The sequence below is a fragment of the Tauraco erythrolophus genome, chromosome 28 (assembly GCF_009769465.1).
Source record: "Tauraco erythrolophus isolate bTauEry1 chromosome 28, bTauEry1.pri, whole genome shotgun sequence".
NCBI lineage: Eukaryota > Metazoa > Chordata > Aves > Musophagiformes > Musophagidae > Tauraco > Tauraco erythrolophus.
The window spans coordinates 4,136,194-4,149,799 of NC_141492.1; the positions used below are offsets into that span (position 1 = coordinate 4,136,194).

General features: G+C 43.0%; 2 protein-coding genes across 4 annotated transcripts in view; both read left to right on the forward strand.

Annotated features, from left to right (window-relative positions):
* The window catches only part of MYO9B (myosin IXB), a 44,409-nt gene extending 35,361 nt beyond the window's left edge, over window positions 1-9,048 (forward strand). Inside the window, exons 26-41 of the mRNA XM_086627822.1 lie at window positions 557-714; window positions 839-1,029; window positions 1,355-1,453; window positions 1,953-2,129; window positions 2,619-2,660; window positions 3,190-3,301; window positions 3,482-3,552; window positions 3,985-4,177; window positions 4,485-4,613; window positions 5,244-5,349; window positions 6,095-6,226; window positions 7,169-7,292; window positions 7,764-7,811; window positions 8,316-8,455; window positions 8,736-8,875; window positions 9,012-9,048. Coding sequence (XP_086483948.1) covers window positions 557-714; window positions 839-1,029; window positions 1,355-1,453; window positions 1,953-2,129; window positions 2,619-2,660; window positions 3,190-3,301; window positions 3,482-3,552; window positions 3,985-4,177; window positions 4,485-4,613; window positions 5,244-5,349; window positions 6,095-6,226; window positions 7,169-7,292; window positions 7,764-7,811; window positions 8,316-8,455; window positions 8,736-8,874 — 1,861 coding nt within the window. The 3' untranslated portion in view covers window position 8,875; window positions 9,012-9,048. The remainder of the gene's footprint in view (window positions 1-556; window positions 715-838; window positions 1,030-1,354; window positions 1,454-1,952; window positions 2,130-2,618; window positions 2,661-3,189; window positions 3,302-3,481; window positions 3,553-3,984; window positions 4,178-4,484; window positions 4,614-5,243; window positions 5,350-6,094; window positions 6,227-7,168; window positions 7,293-7,763; window positions 7,812-8,315; window positions 8,456-8,735; window positions 8,876-9,011) is intronic.
* Window positions 9,049-10,130: 1,082 nt separating this feature from the next.
* Window positions 10,131-13,606, forward strand: USE1 (unconventional SNARE in the ER 1). 3 transcript variants are annotated; one of them, XM_086627588.1, is made up of 9 exons: window positions 10,131-10,232; window positions 10,472-10,521; window positions 10,868-10,946; window positions 11,466-11,618; window positions 11,682-11,690; window positions 11,852-11,870; window positions 12,605-12,635; window positions 12,877-13,039; window positions 13,266-13,606. In XM_086627588.1, the coding sequence occupies exons 1-9, from the start codon at window positions 10,131-10,133 to the stop codon at window positions 13,446-13,448; spliced, it is 789 nt and encodes a 262-aa protein (XP_086483714.1). In that variant the 3' UTR covers window positions 13,449-13,606. The 3 variants fall into 3 exon arrangements, with proteins under 3 accessions (XP_086483714.1, XP_009982870.2, XP_086483715.1); XM_009984568.2 differs by lacking the exon at window positions 11,682-11,690; XM_086627589.1 differs by lacking the exons at window positions 11,682-11,690; window positions 11,852-11,870 and having other exon boundaries at window positions 11,466-11,622.

A 13,606-nucleotide genomic window follows, 5' to 3' on the forward strand; every position in this document is an offset into this window, starting at 1 on the left:
ACTTGATCTTTGTGTTGATGTAAGCATGATATCTGACCCTGTTGAGGAACACATTCTCTGCTTCTTACATAATGCTTGTCTTTGAACTGGTTCTTTTTAACTTAAGAACCACCGTACGAGCACAGATCAAAGGTCCATGGAGTGTACTGTCGTCCAGACTGAGAAATAAGACACCAGAGAAAAGCTTAAGAACCCAGCAAGCATGTAACGCTGTTTCCCTGACCTGCTCCTCCAGCTTCTGGCATTCTGCAACTCAAGGACTTCATGAGCAAGAAATGATGTCTTGGATATGTGATGTGTTGTCTCTGTGTGTGTTGAAGGCAGTGCTCAAATCTAGGAAATACCAGAATGTCCAGATGGGCTTTCAGACTGTCTTTCCTTCTTTTCTTTTTTTCTGCTCCTGAGTTTTTCCGCAGGTTGGACCTTAGAGGAAACATGCAGAATAGAGGTTAATCCTCTTGTGGGTGTTAGCTGTACTGTTAAACAAAACCTGTTCTTGTAGTAGAGCCAGCTTCCATTACTAATGGGACAAACTTGTGTCTGCTTTTATGTTCAGGTCTGCTTTTAAAAGTCCTTTGCGTAGACTTTTGGGGAAAAAGCCAGACAAGAAAATTCCAAAGGAGAGTCCTGATGTGATTGAGGAAGGAGATAGCCTGTCCCTTGTATCTTTTGTCCCCTTCCCAGATACAGGAGGAACCCAGAAAGTTTCAGAAGGTGAGTCTCTGAGACTTAATCCCCAGTTTACTATTATCCATCTTTTCTGTAACGTTTTGCATGGAAACAAATACTGCAGAATTGAGTCATCCTGCTTTAATATATGAATTAATTTCTTTCCTAGCTGCTTCTGGACAGCCAAGTCGCCTCCAGTCAGGGGAGCGCCATGTGAAAGAGAGCAGTAAAACCAAGAAGAACCGTACCATAAAGATCAGCAAGATCTCAAGTGTGTCTCAGAACTGGCGAGCTTCCATGGTCCGCGAGATTGCAAATGCCAATGAACTGAAACACCTTGATGAGTTCCTCCTAAACAAGGTAGAAGGCACTCAGCTATGGTAAAATTCAGATAAATGTTCACTATTTGTGTGGATTTTAAAGACTACTTTCCTAGGTGGTAGTTCTTCATTTGTTTACAAACAAGTGGGCAGTGAAAGTTTTATTTAAAAAAAAGAGTTATAAGGAAATAGAGTTCGTTCTCTAGAGTGTAACTACCTGACTCCTATTTTTGTATCATCACAGTGCAGTAAGAAATGTTTTTTTAAATAATTGGAATGATCAACTAAGCCCAGCGACCACAACGTAACAACGGTTGGATGTTTTTGTTTTAATGAAATTTGATGCAGATGTATTTGCTTTCTAGATCAATGACTTACGTTCCCAGAAGTCTGGTGTCGAATGTTTGTTTTTTGAAGCCACAGAGAAGTTTAGAGGAAACATCAAGACCATGTACTCTGCTCCTGTAAGTAGTAAGTCTCAATAAACTGAGAAGTTGGTAGGTGATCAATGAATCGTGTGCAGTTTAAGTGCTACAGCTCTTTAACAAAGCAATTCTTAGCGTAGAATTCAAAGCTGAATGTTAGACTTGAAAAAAAACTTTTTACAGTTTTGGTGTAATCTTCAGCAGAATGTTTTGTTTCCCTTTTCTCATTCACTCAACTGTAACTTATTTTTAGAAATGGATGGATTTTGCTGTCTTCAGCCTCTTCATGTTGCTGTGTTTAAACACCAAAGAGAGGTGCCAACAGCTTTTCCAATATTCTTCTGACACTGCTTTGTCTCAGCCAAGCGCCCTTCTACAGTGTAGTAGGGAAGTGTGCTAACTTGTTTCTCTCATGGGCTGTTATTTTTTGCTTTAATCATGAGTGTGCTTTCTCACCTCTGAAATTAAACACATAAAAATAGGAAACTATCAGCTGTATCCAAAAGACTATCTTCTGATTTATTTTTTCTTTCTCTAGAATGGGCAAATCCATGTTGGCTACAAAGATCTGGTGGAAAATTACCAGCTTCTAGTTACAAATCTGGCCAAAAAAAGGGAAGAGAAAGAAGTCAAGCTAGTTTTGAATCTCTTCCAATCCCTTCTGGATGAATTCATCAGAGGATACACAAAAAAAGAGGAATCTGAGCAGCCCAAGGTATAAAACATACTCTGTTATTGGTTTATGGGACGATTGAACAAGGTTACTGTCCTAGGATAAGGAACTTGTGTAACCTCAGAAAGCTTTTGCATAGCTTTTTTCATTATTTGGGAAATACTTTCCATCCATGAAGCATGTGTATAATAAATTCGGAACGCTGATATACCCTTTTGGAACTGTTCATTATTTGACTTACTTGTAATGTTTTCAGAATCTTAAAGTGTTTGTGCGTTTTCTTTGAAAACTTAAGAGTTCTGTGAAGGTTTTAGAGATGGAATTGCTTTGTCATCAGGCAGTGAGCTCAACTGATTTTTAAGAAGTTGATGATGTGAGCTCAGACAACGCTTGTACCAAGCTGAAGCTGCAGTATAGTGTCTCAAATGTCTGGAGATGAAGTAGAGTCTGGGAAACTGAACAGGAAAAAAAAAAAAGGGAATGGAATGTCTGAATTTCAAATACTAATGCCAGTTCTGTAATCCACTGCAGCAAACCAAAGCCCAGAAGAAGAAACAAAAACAAGATCGTGCAGTAAGTACTTTTTGTTTTGCAATGATGAGTCTTCAGTTTCACTCACAGAACAAAGAGAAAAACACTCCTGAAAGAGCTTGATTTTGGAATGAATTTCCATTTTATTTTGCATGTAAATCACTTACCTGTTTTATGAAGATGTGACACAATATAAAACTATTTTCTATAAATCAAAGATCTTGCATATGCAGGGATAGGTGGTACTCTAGCATTTTCTTATCGTCCATAGCATCTTTTAGAACCTAATGGCTTTCTCAATAACGGGACTGTTGAAAGGAAAACTACTAAATATTGGTAGCAAACTGTAGCTAATGTATTGCAGTGAACTTGAACCAAGGTGGGGAGTCAATTATGAAGTGACCCAGCAAACCCAACTGCCTTAAGATAGGGTGAAATTTGGTTTCAAGGACAAAGCCATCAGCTGTAATTCTAAAGTAAATGTGAAATATCTAAGATAGGGTATATAGCTTTATTAATAATAATAACAATAGGCAAAAAAGCCCATTAGGTTCTTCCTGTCTCCCACCAGATCGAAGAACACAACGGCCACGTGTTCACAAACTACCAAGTGAGCATACGGCAGTCGTGTGAACACTGCTGCTCCTACATCTGGCCCATGGAAAAGGCCTGTCTCTGCAGCGGTGAGTGAGGACACCTCGTTCTGGCCACTTGGCTTCTAAATTGGGCAGGTGGCTGGTGACTTTGGCTGCTACAGGAGGGGCTTAGTAAAGAGCACATGCAGATCGTATAAACGAGTAAGACAAGGTGCTTGGTGTTTTCATGTGATTTGGAATGTTTGTAACAATTGCTCCTCTCTCTAGTTTGCAAGCTGACTTGTCACAAGAAATGCATGTCCAAAATACAGAGCAGCTGTACATCCTGTGGAAAAAAGGTAAGATGTGGGATGTGGTACTGGCATACTGTGAGTCATGCATGCAAAATTCTGCCTTTTTTTCTTAGCAAATGAACAGTGGACTGAATAAAAACTACTTAAACATAGAAGTTCCCTTCTCTGCCTGCATATAGTCAGAGCCAGGCCCTGCAAGTGCAGAAACAGGATGTTCTTCTAACAGGTGATACTTGAGCTAATTTGGGAACTCCTCCTTAACAGTATGTGTGCTGTGTTGAGAAATCCTTCAATGTATATCAAAGTTTCTTTATGCTGCAGCTCAGGAAATCTGCCTTGTGATCAAAGACTTGTAGCAAGCTAGAATAAAACACTCGGCTTTTGTTTCTGGAAGCATAAGCTAATTGTGGTGTGAAACAATGGGATTTTCTAGCTGGGGAACAGGTATTCACACTGCTTGACCTGTATCAATTCCAGAATGAACAGGATGCAGAGCCACGGCATTTTGGAGTGTGTGTGAGTTCCCTGACCAGCGAGAGCAATTCGGTCCCCATTGTCATGGAGAAGTTGCTAGAGTATGTGGAGATGCACGGCCTCTACACAGAAGGCATTTACAGGAAATCGGGATCAGCAAACCGGATGAAGGAGCTGAAACAGTTGCTGCAAGCAGGTCAGGCAATGTTGTCCACCCCTTTGACTTCCTCGCATGATACCAGTTTTCCCTGCAACTCTGTTCTGTCTGAAAGTATCTGCCACTTTTTAGTATTAAAAACAGCTTTTTGGTGGCTGTGCAGGCTGTATTATTTTTGTTGACTGGAAGAAGTTGCTTAATACATAAAAGTGATTATCAGCAGACTTTTTCTTTCTTTCTTCTGAATTGCCACTTGGATTCTGTGAGCGGGAGATTTGAGTGTTTCTGGGGTCTCATTGTGTACATCAAAGGAATGAACTGCTTTAAAGAAAATATTTCTTTTCAGATCCAAACTCGGTGAAACTGGAGAATTACCCTATTCACACTATTACGGGGATCCTTAAGCAGTGGCTACGGGAATTACCAGATCCACTAATGACATCTGCACAGTACAATGATTTTCTCCGAGCTGTAGGTAGGTTTTAGAAATGTTTAAAGCAAAGTTTTTTCTTTAACTTGCTATGTCCTTGGGAAAAGAACCTCTAAGATGCTTATGTTGGCTGAGCAGCTTCCTTCCAGTATGCTTACAGCAATGATTTTAGATGTTTTACATAAAACACTCTTCAGGGAATTTCTCATCTAGCTTACTTGACCTTCCTTTAGGATTTCTTTTTTTGTAGCATAATATCACTACACAACTGCCTGTTCTAAAAACAATGAGCATGTGAATAGATTTCCCTTCATACAGTGTGTTGGTTTGTTTTCATTTTCTTCTTCTCTTTGATGTTCTGGACTAGATCTAGCTAGCCAGATATCCCAAACGTTTAGGTTCATTTAAGTTCAGTGAGAGTAAGGTGCCCTAAATATTGTTAGACATCTTGATGTGTCACTTGATGGTTGCTAACAACAGCAGCATCTGAAAAAGCAGGAAAATTGCAGTGCCATGAGGGGTACTTTAACATCCAGTTATCACAATTGGTAAATGAAATGACAGTGTGGCTTCTAAGAATTTAATTTCTGTTTCAGACAACGTCAGAAAGTGCTTGGTGACTTTCCGCTAGCGTTGCACAGCAATTATGATCTTGTGCTTTCTCCCCTTGTGCAGAACTACCAGAAAAACAGGAGCAGCTCTGTGCCATTTACAGTGTCCTTGAACAGCTTCCACAAGCAAATCATAATACCTTGGAGCGACTCATCTTCCATCTGGTCAAGTAATGAGTTTAATTACCTCCATTAGAGAGAATGTCCGTGTGACTTTTTTGGAGTCCCTCTTGGAAGCTTTCTAAAAACTCACAAGGGATCCCTTGAGTGTCAGTGTAGGGATTGTGCAGCTAGTTTAGAAATGAAAGAATTGGAGTTGATACTTGTGCTTAAAAACATGCATGCTTACAAATATACCAGATGGTAGAAGTATCAAACCGGGTAAAAACAGCTTTGGAGACAAAGTGGGTCTGAAAGGCTTGGTGAGTCGTCTGAACACCAGGATTTACGTGGATGGGTACATAGGGAACCGAGGATGTCCGCGTACTTGGTGGGGACTGCATAAGGGTTATAAATGCTTGCACGTTGCTAGTCTTGGGAGCAGGGATAAATGGTACTGCTAAAGGGGCTGCTCTTAGCCAAGGAACTTGAGAATTTTCCGAGTGGCCCTTTGAACACAGAGAAAAGGAGTTCTAAAGAGAATGCACTGAATCATCAGACAGTTTGGAGAGACTTGGAGAGACTACCAAACTAGGATAACCTGGGTGGCTTCCTGTTTCTCTTTCTGATGCATGAAACTTTGTCTACGTAGTAGACATCATTTTAAAACACTTCTTTGAACTGCTGTACGTACTTAGTACCCTAAAGGCCTCCTTACATGTTGTTTGAGAACTCTGGCATAGTTTGATCAGATTGCTTGTATTCTATCAAGGTTCGCTTAAAAAATCTGTTTTTGTTCTGAACATTGAATTTCAGAGTGGCTTTGATCGAAGATGTCAACCGTATGTCACCCAATGCCTTGGCCATTGTTTTTGCTCCTTGCCTCTTGCGTTGTCCTGATACCTCTGACCCTTTAACCAGCATGAAGGACGTTTCAAAAACAACCATGTAAGTTTTGGCAGTCTGCTGCAAAGTAGTTCTTTGAAATGTGATGGAAGGCCAGTACCACTACCTCCGTTTGTTACAACCTTACTCGTATCAAGCTGAGAAATAAAGGGTTAAGAGTTGCTAAATTCTGGCTCTGCTAATGCTGCCCATTTATATGCCTTTCTCTGACTCCTTCCACCTGTCTCAAGTTTACAAAACAAAGTAGGATGACTTAAAAACCTTAAACATCATGTTTGTATTTTAGATCAAGGTGATCTTTTAGGGGATTGTACACTAATCGTGTATTTTGCTGCAATATGAGCCATAATAAACAGTAGGATATGGAATTAAACTGTCTCCTGCGTACTTGGAAACCTCTGATAATTTCTTCTGCATTGTTCCTTGAATCGAAGAAGGTTCTACCCTTGACCCTCTTTGTTCTCCTCACCCTCCAGCAGCTCTCTGAATGCCCCTCGCCATCCTCACTGCATGGCTGGCCTTGCTTCTGCCTCCGATGAAAAGAGAGTTTGAAAAATGGCAGCTTTTTGTAACTTCTTACTGACCCATGGGGCCATAGAGGTGGAAAAGGGCGGTTGCAGGCTCATTCTGTATCTACCAGTCTGTGCCAGCACAGAGAAGACAGGTAGAAGGAGCAGTTAGCACCGTGGTAGTGTCTGTTTGCTTACCATTGTTGTGTACAGTTAGTGGGAGAGGCTCCGGTTACCCCAGGAAGAACATGTGCCACTACCTGTAACAGTCTGTCCTGTTCTGCTTGCCATGTTGGACTCTTCACCCCATTACCATGTGGTGCTACCCCTTGTAAGGCGTTGGGAGACTTTGCATGCCATCTGTGTGTGTGTGTCAAACATCCCCAAGCCAGGAGAGGCATCTCATCCCACCATGGTTGTCCCTAGAGCTTTTATAGTATGAGGCTGATCAATAAACTCTTGCCCTTTTGTACAGGTGTGTAGAGATGCTTATAAAGGAACAGATAAGGAAGTACAAGATAAAAATGGATGAAATAAAACAGCTGGAAGCAGCTGAGAGTATTGCTTTTCGACGACTCTCATTGCTTCGGCAGAATACGGTAAGTGTTGACGTAAAGCACAGAACTGCACCATCCAGCAGAAAGCATCCCACCAATTTCTTGGGAAGGGATGTGCTACTTATTTATCCTGTCCATCCTATTCAGTAAGTCAAAGATCAATTGCCAGACAAGAAGAAAAGGGATTTGGACCTGCCCAAAGCTGTAGGTAGGAGCTAAATACATGGCTGCACTGCAGTCTGTTTGCTAAATGAAGGGCACAAGGGTGAGGATCTGCTCTTGTAGTGCTCAAAATCTGTTCCCATATAATTCAATCACTAGAACTAAGATTGCTGGGTCTCATGCCCAGCAAAGGAGTTCCTTGTTCCTTCACTCCAGCGATGGATGGTGGACAAAAACATACTGCGTTCTACTAGGGCAAATACACTTTTGGTTTTGTTGTACTGATTAAAACAAACCAAACTGTCTGATCAGAAGCTGCATATAGTGAATTTGGTCTTCATCTCTCTCTAGCTCTGGCCTGTAAAACTTGGGTTTTCTTCCCCTTACGAGGGGATGCTGGTATGTACACTGCCTGTGTTAGAATGCATGGGTTTTTTCTTACGGTACTATTGCATGACTAAAATACTTACTACGTATATGGTAACTTAGTTTTAAATACTCTTCTGAACAATCAAGACTGCATGTAATGGTGCAACATTCACCCCAGATTGCATGCAGTGCTGCTGACCTGCTCTGTCATCACCCTGGTATTTTATAGACGTTCTGAATGTAACTTGTATTGGACATAATAATATTACTTACAAGTGACGACTAAAACTAAGCTGAGACTGGCAAATCAAATCACTATGCTTCAAAAAAGGTAACAAAACCCCAGAAATCGGGTGAATGGAAAAATTTCTATTACCTTTTGAAACATTCAGATGGATAACTAACAGCTCTTCATCAATTCCATCAGCCCTTCATTTGGCCTACTCGTTTGTCTTCCACCTTGCAGCTAGTAAACAGTCAAGATTATGTAGCTGCTTACAACTGAGAAGAGTTACACGTAAATTTGTCTTGCAGACTAAAAGCTCACAGGTCAAAGGAAATGACAGTGGCAACTCAGAACTAGACTCACTGCATGAAGAAGAGGAAGTTTCTGAAGCTGATAACCGGGAAAAAGAGATTCTCATTGATCGCATACAGTCGATAAAAGAAGAAAAGTAAGTCACCCTTTATCTCTGTGAGTCATGCCCTTTGCAGCTGGAGATAATACAGATAGTAAAACTACACTTTTTATCCAAAATGATCTAGTTAATTATGTTCTGTAGGCCTTCATGAAGGTGAAAAGGAAAATGCAAAGGACTAGCTGAGAGAAAATACCATGAGAATTAATATTTAATGACTGCATGCAGGAAGGTTTGCCTCTGAATGAGCTGCACGAAGCTGCTCGTATCAGAGACGTTGTCTTTCTAGAGTGCTGTGATCTCTGTTTTGATGTAGGGAAGATATAACTTACCGGTTACCCGAGCTTGATCAGCGAGGCTCTGATGAGGAAAATGTAGACTCTGAGACCTCAGCAAGCACAGAGAGCCTGCTTGAAGATAGAACTGGACGGATGGATACCGAAGGTCAGTATTAAGGTAGTGTGTGTTTTTTTTATTCTACATCTTTCGTTGCATACAGCTGGGTGACTGGGTATTACCTGGTCACAGCTGCTTGTATCAAGTTACATTTTTATGCGTGCTTTCAGTATCTAAGTATCTTGTTTCTTTAAAGCAATTACTGGATTACACCGCTGTGCTCAGAGCTCCAGTACGCCTGCCAAAGACATTTGCAAAGTGCCTTCTCTTTTGCAAACTTCTTTAAATTCTTCCTCTGCATCCTTGGCTTCAAGACACAGATCATCTCTAACCCTGCCGAAGACTAAAGTGCCCCGACGAACTCCAGTGATGCCAACAGCAAACATAAAACTTCCTCCTGGGATTTTCAAATGTACGGAATCCCAGGGCAGGATTTCGGCTGACAAAGAGTCTCACGTAACGGTGAGACGGAAGGAGCAGCCAGCAAGGCGAACTGATAAAGTCCACTCTGTCTACATTGCACAAGGGTCTGCCATGGCCCACGCTCAGGAACTCTTGGATGAATACGAACCAACAGCAAAAGTAAAACGGAGGTTTTCGGACCCTTACTCTCACATTCCCTCTATGGAGAACTGAAATCCTTAAGTTATCTGGACTTGTTTTTGAAGTTGACTGCAGCTTTGACTTGAACCCTTGGAAGGCTGTGAACGTGGAGTGGCCGCCGGGAAGGCAGCCTGGAAACGTACCGTACTGCAAGGGTTAAGCGAGGTTGTTTAAAACAAATGTTCTTCACCTTAAATTAAAACCTGCGAAGAAAGTAGAACGTAAAACTTAATGTTGAGTAAAACACATGGATTGAGTGTACAGGAAAAAAGTAGTCCCCGGATTCTGCTGCCGTGCCTTTTTCCTTTCGCCGTACAATGGACTCTCGTGGGACCAACAGGGAGTTTGGGTCAATGTGTGTTGCCTTAATTTTTGTATGTTTTTATGACAACTTTGTGTGGTTTACAGAACTGTTCGTGTTGTAATAGCCTTAACTGAGACCAAAATACATAAAAACGTTTATTAATACATTGCACTTTTTAAAAATACGTCTGTGCGTGTGTGTATCAACGCCTGCCTTGTCTAGCGAGCAGTTTATTCGGAAGGAAGCCTTTGGATGGGACTGGGAATCGTTCCCATCCTTCCGAAAGCGTTGGGAATAGCCCTCTCCACAGGGGAGGAACGAACGGCGCGGAGCGCGGGAGCTGCCCCCGCCCGCCGCCCCGCCCCTCGGAAGTGGCCGTGCGGCGCCTTCCGGTCGCCATCGTCCGCCATGGCCGCGACGCGCCTGGAGCTGAACCTGATGCGGCTCCTGAGCCGATGCGAGGCGCTGGCGGCGGAGCGGCGGGACGCCGAGGAGTGGCGGCTGGAGAAGGTGAGGCGCCGCCGGGCCGTGTGGGGACGGCGCTCCGCGGGGCGAGCGCGGGAGCCTCCCGCCCCTCTCCTCACAGCGGCGCCGCTCGGCCCCTCGGGACAGACCGAGCGCTGCGGAGCGTTAGAACTCCAGTTTTTTGGATTTTTTTTTTTTTTTTGAAGCTCCGTGCAGGAGCCGAGCCGCAGCCAGGCAGGATGTTTTTACATAACGCTGTCGCTTAAAAGCTTTTTTCTCCTCAGTACGTGGCCGCCCTTGAAGACATGCTGCGAGCGCTGAAGCAGCAGGCCAGGTGAGGCGGGTGTCCGCTGTGGGGCCCTCGGCCTGGTCCCCGTCAGGTGTGCGCCGCATAGTGCGTACAATTCCCTGTGGGAATGCTCTCGGGGAGGGAGAAACTGCCCGCGGAGCAGCTGGGGCACAGCCCTGTGGGGCTCTGCCATGTTCTCAGGCACATCCCCGCCATGTCACGTCCCCCTCTGGGCAGTCAGGGTCCGCCGTGCCTCGGAAAGGTGGTTCGCAGGGGGTTGGAAGTGTGTTCCTAGTCTGGGTTTGGTTTTATTTTATTGGGAAAGTCACCAGAACAATAGGAAATACTGGTAACTTCTGGTTTTCGTGGTACTGTTTTTCAATTCCCTTAGCAAGCCTGCCCCAGAGCTGCTGAATGAGTACTCTCGCAAAGTGGACTTCCTAAAGGGACTTTTAGAAGCTGAAAAATTGGTAAGATCTAATTCAGCTTGAAAAGACTTAAGTATTCTCTGCTTATATTCACCTTATTGCCTGGTTTCTATGCTCGCCTCTATCTTATGTCTCAAAATAACACTTGTCAAAGTCTCATCAGGCAGTCCTTGTAAAAAAGTGAATAAATACATTGGATTTTTGTGTCTTTTTAAAAGGGGGTATTGTATCAAATCTGAAGCTTCTTTCCTCCTTTCCCAGAGCAAAGTACATCTCGCCTACATCCTTCTCACTTCTTTGTGAGATAGGGGGCAGGTACTGTGCTTTAGGCCAAACACCTCTTTTGGACAGTACCATGTGCGTCTGGAGAGCTATGAAATGCCAATAAGCTTCAACCGCAGTTAGTGTGGATACAGTCAGTGCTGTTTTTCAGACTGACTTTGCTGTGTTGTGGGAAGCAGCTGTGGAAGTGCTCCCGGCATCCTTGTTGGTCACACAGTCAGGTGGCCTCACTGCAGAATGTGATATTCGTGACTTTTCATTGTTTCTTCCTGCTCACAGTCTTCATCAACTGAAAAGGCTCTGGCAAATCAGTTTTTGGCTCCTGGACGTACCCCTACAACAACCAAAGAGAGAACTCCAGCTACTAAAACAGTTCATCTGCAGACAAAGGCTCGTTGCACAGGCAAGATGAGGAGTGAGCTGCTTAGTACAGTACGTTTTGGTGCTGCTGCTGCTTTTACTGCTGTTCTGTAGATTGTTTCTTGTTGCATTCAGCTGCCTTTGGTGGCTGTGCCTCAGATGTGTCCCAGGCTGGGTGGGAAGTCACAATTTTCTGGTTTGGGTGGTCTAAATACTGAGCACAGGTACTAGGCTAGGCCTGGAGGACTGTCTTTTGTCACTGGCCCTTTGTAATCTTCTGTTTCGTTTCTCTTTTTGCCTGCCAGGACCCCTTGGCTATCGATGGTAAGTTTAATCTGTTGTTTTCTCTAACTTTAGTTAACCTGAGTCTTACAGGGAGAGAAGGAGGAAGGTCGAGTATTAGAGACTGGCCAAAGTGTACTTTTAATTTTGTAGCTCACTTCTTTTCAAGATAGCAGACTTCAAAAACAAACAAAACCAAAAACCCTAACAGATGGAAGCCTAAGTGTTATTATCAGTATGGTAGCAGGGACTCGTAGGAACCTATTTTTCTAGAATTTGTACAGAAACAGGCATTCTAATTATAGAACTAGCAAGGACAATTTACTTTTATTGTTGTTCCTGTTCTCTTCTGCTCCGAGCAAATAATGTGATTTTAGACGCTTAAAGGCGTTGTTCAATTCCTCTTAAATATACAGCCATGTTATTCATGCAGGGAACTGGTAGGAATTAATTTGTGGTTTCCATAGCTACTGTTACAGTGGCTGGAGCTAGGCCAATCTAACGTGTCCTGAAAGAGAACACCAAGACACATAGGCTTAAACCAAGCCCTCAGGGATATGATTCATCTGTTTTTTCTCTCCACCATGCCTTTGATGTTATGTGTTGTCTTTTCCCTGTGGAAAACGGGTAGGCATTTCAAATCCATATTCCCTGGGGTAGAGGGCCAAGTAGGATTTGGACATCTGAAAATGCCTTCCAGAAAACTTGCTTCTTCAGCCTGAAATTGCATGGGAGTATATAACCTGCTAAAACACAACTTTATGTCTTTTTTCCAGATTCTGAGGAGTTAAACATAAGAAAGCGGAAGTAAGTCAAAATTTCTCATTCTGATGCTTTGTGTTTTGGGAGCTGCTTTCCCTATGACCTTCAAGTCACAGATGTATTTCCATTTGAGTGAAGTGCCTGCTGGTAGAAACCAAAGTATAGCAACTTCAGCTGATCTAACTGTTCCTCTTGTCTTGTCAGAGTTGCAGAGTCTGGGGATACCTTGGGAGATGGACCCACAAGGCAATACAAATCCCAATTTTTTTCCCTTATGCTCTTGCAGAGGCCTTGCATCTGATGAGAAGCAGTCAGCAGTCGAGCTGGACGCTGTGTTACAGCACCATCAGGATATGCAGGAGAAGTTAGCTGAAGAAATGCTAAGTTTGGCTCGCAGTCTCAAAAACAACACTCTGGCTGCACAGAATGTGATAAAACAAGATAACCAGGTAGCGCATGTTAAAAGTGTTAACCTCTCCATTTTGCAACCCAGAAGGTTAAAGTGCTGATATGTTAAATACTATAACTTGACTCCAGGGGAGATTAGAATGGGGAGACTTGGAGGCAATAGCTGTCTGCTTCTGTAGTACAATCAAACCTTTCCTCTCTTGGAAGAAATAGTGGTCAGAAGTTTCAAATGTGCGTTTGATACCCACCGTTCTCTTTGCTCCCCAGACACTATCGCATTCTCTCAGGATGGCAGACCAGAACTTTGAGAAGCTCAAGGATGAATCTGACCGCCTCGAACAGCACGCGAAGAAATCAGTCAACTGGCTGTTATGGATAATGTTAATTGTGGTTTGTTTTATATTCATCAGCATGATTCTCTTTATCAGGATTTTCCCCAAACTAAAATGATTTTTTTTTTTAAACTGCCAGAGTGCAGTTGGAAAGCTCAGCTGCTATGATAACTGTCAGCAATCAGTATCTTTGCCACCTATCATGTCCTTAAGGAGGCTGTCCAAGCCCTACCCTTGCGTCTGTTTCTTGCGCAATCACTGGATTCAGGGAAGGGT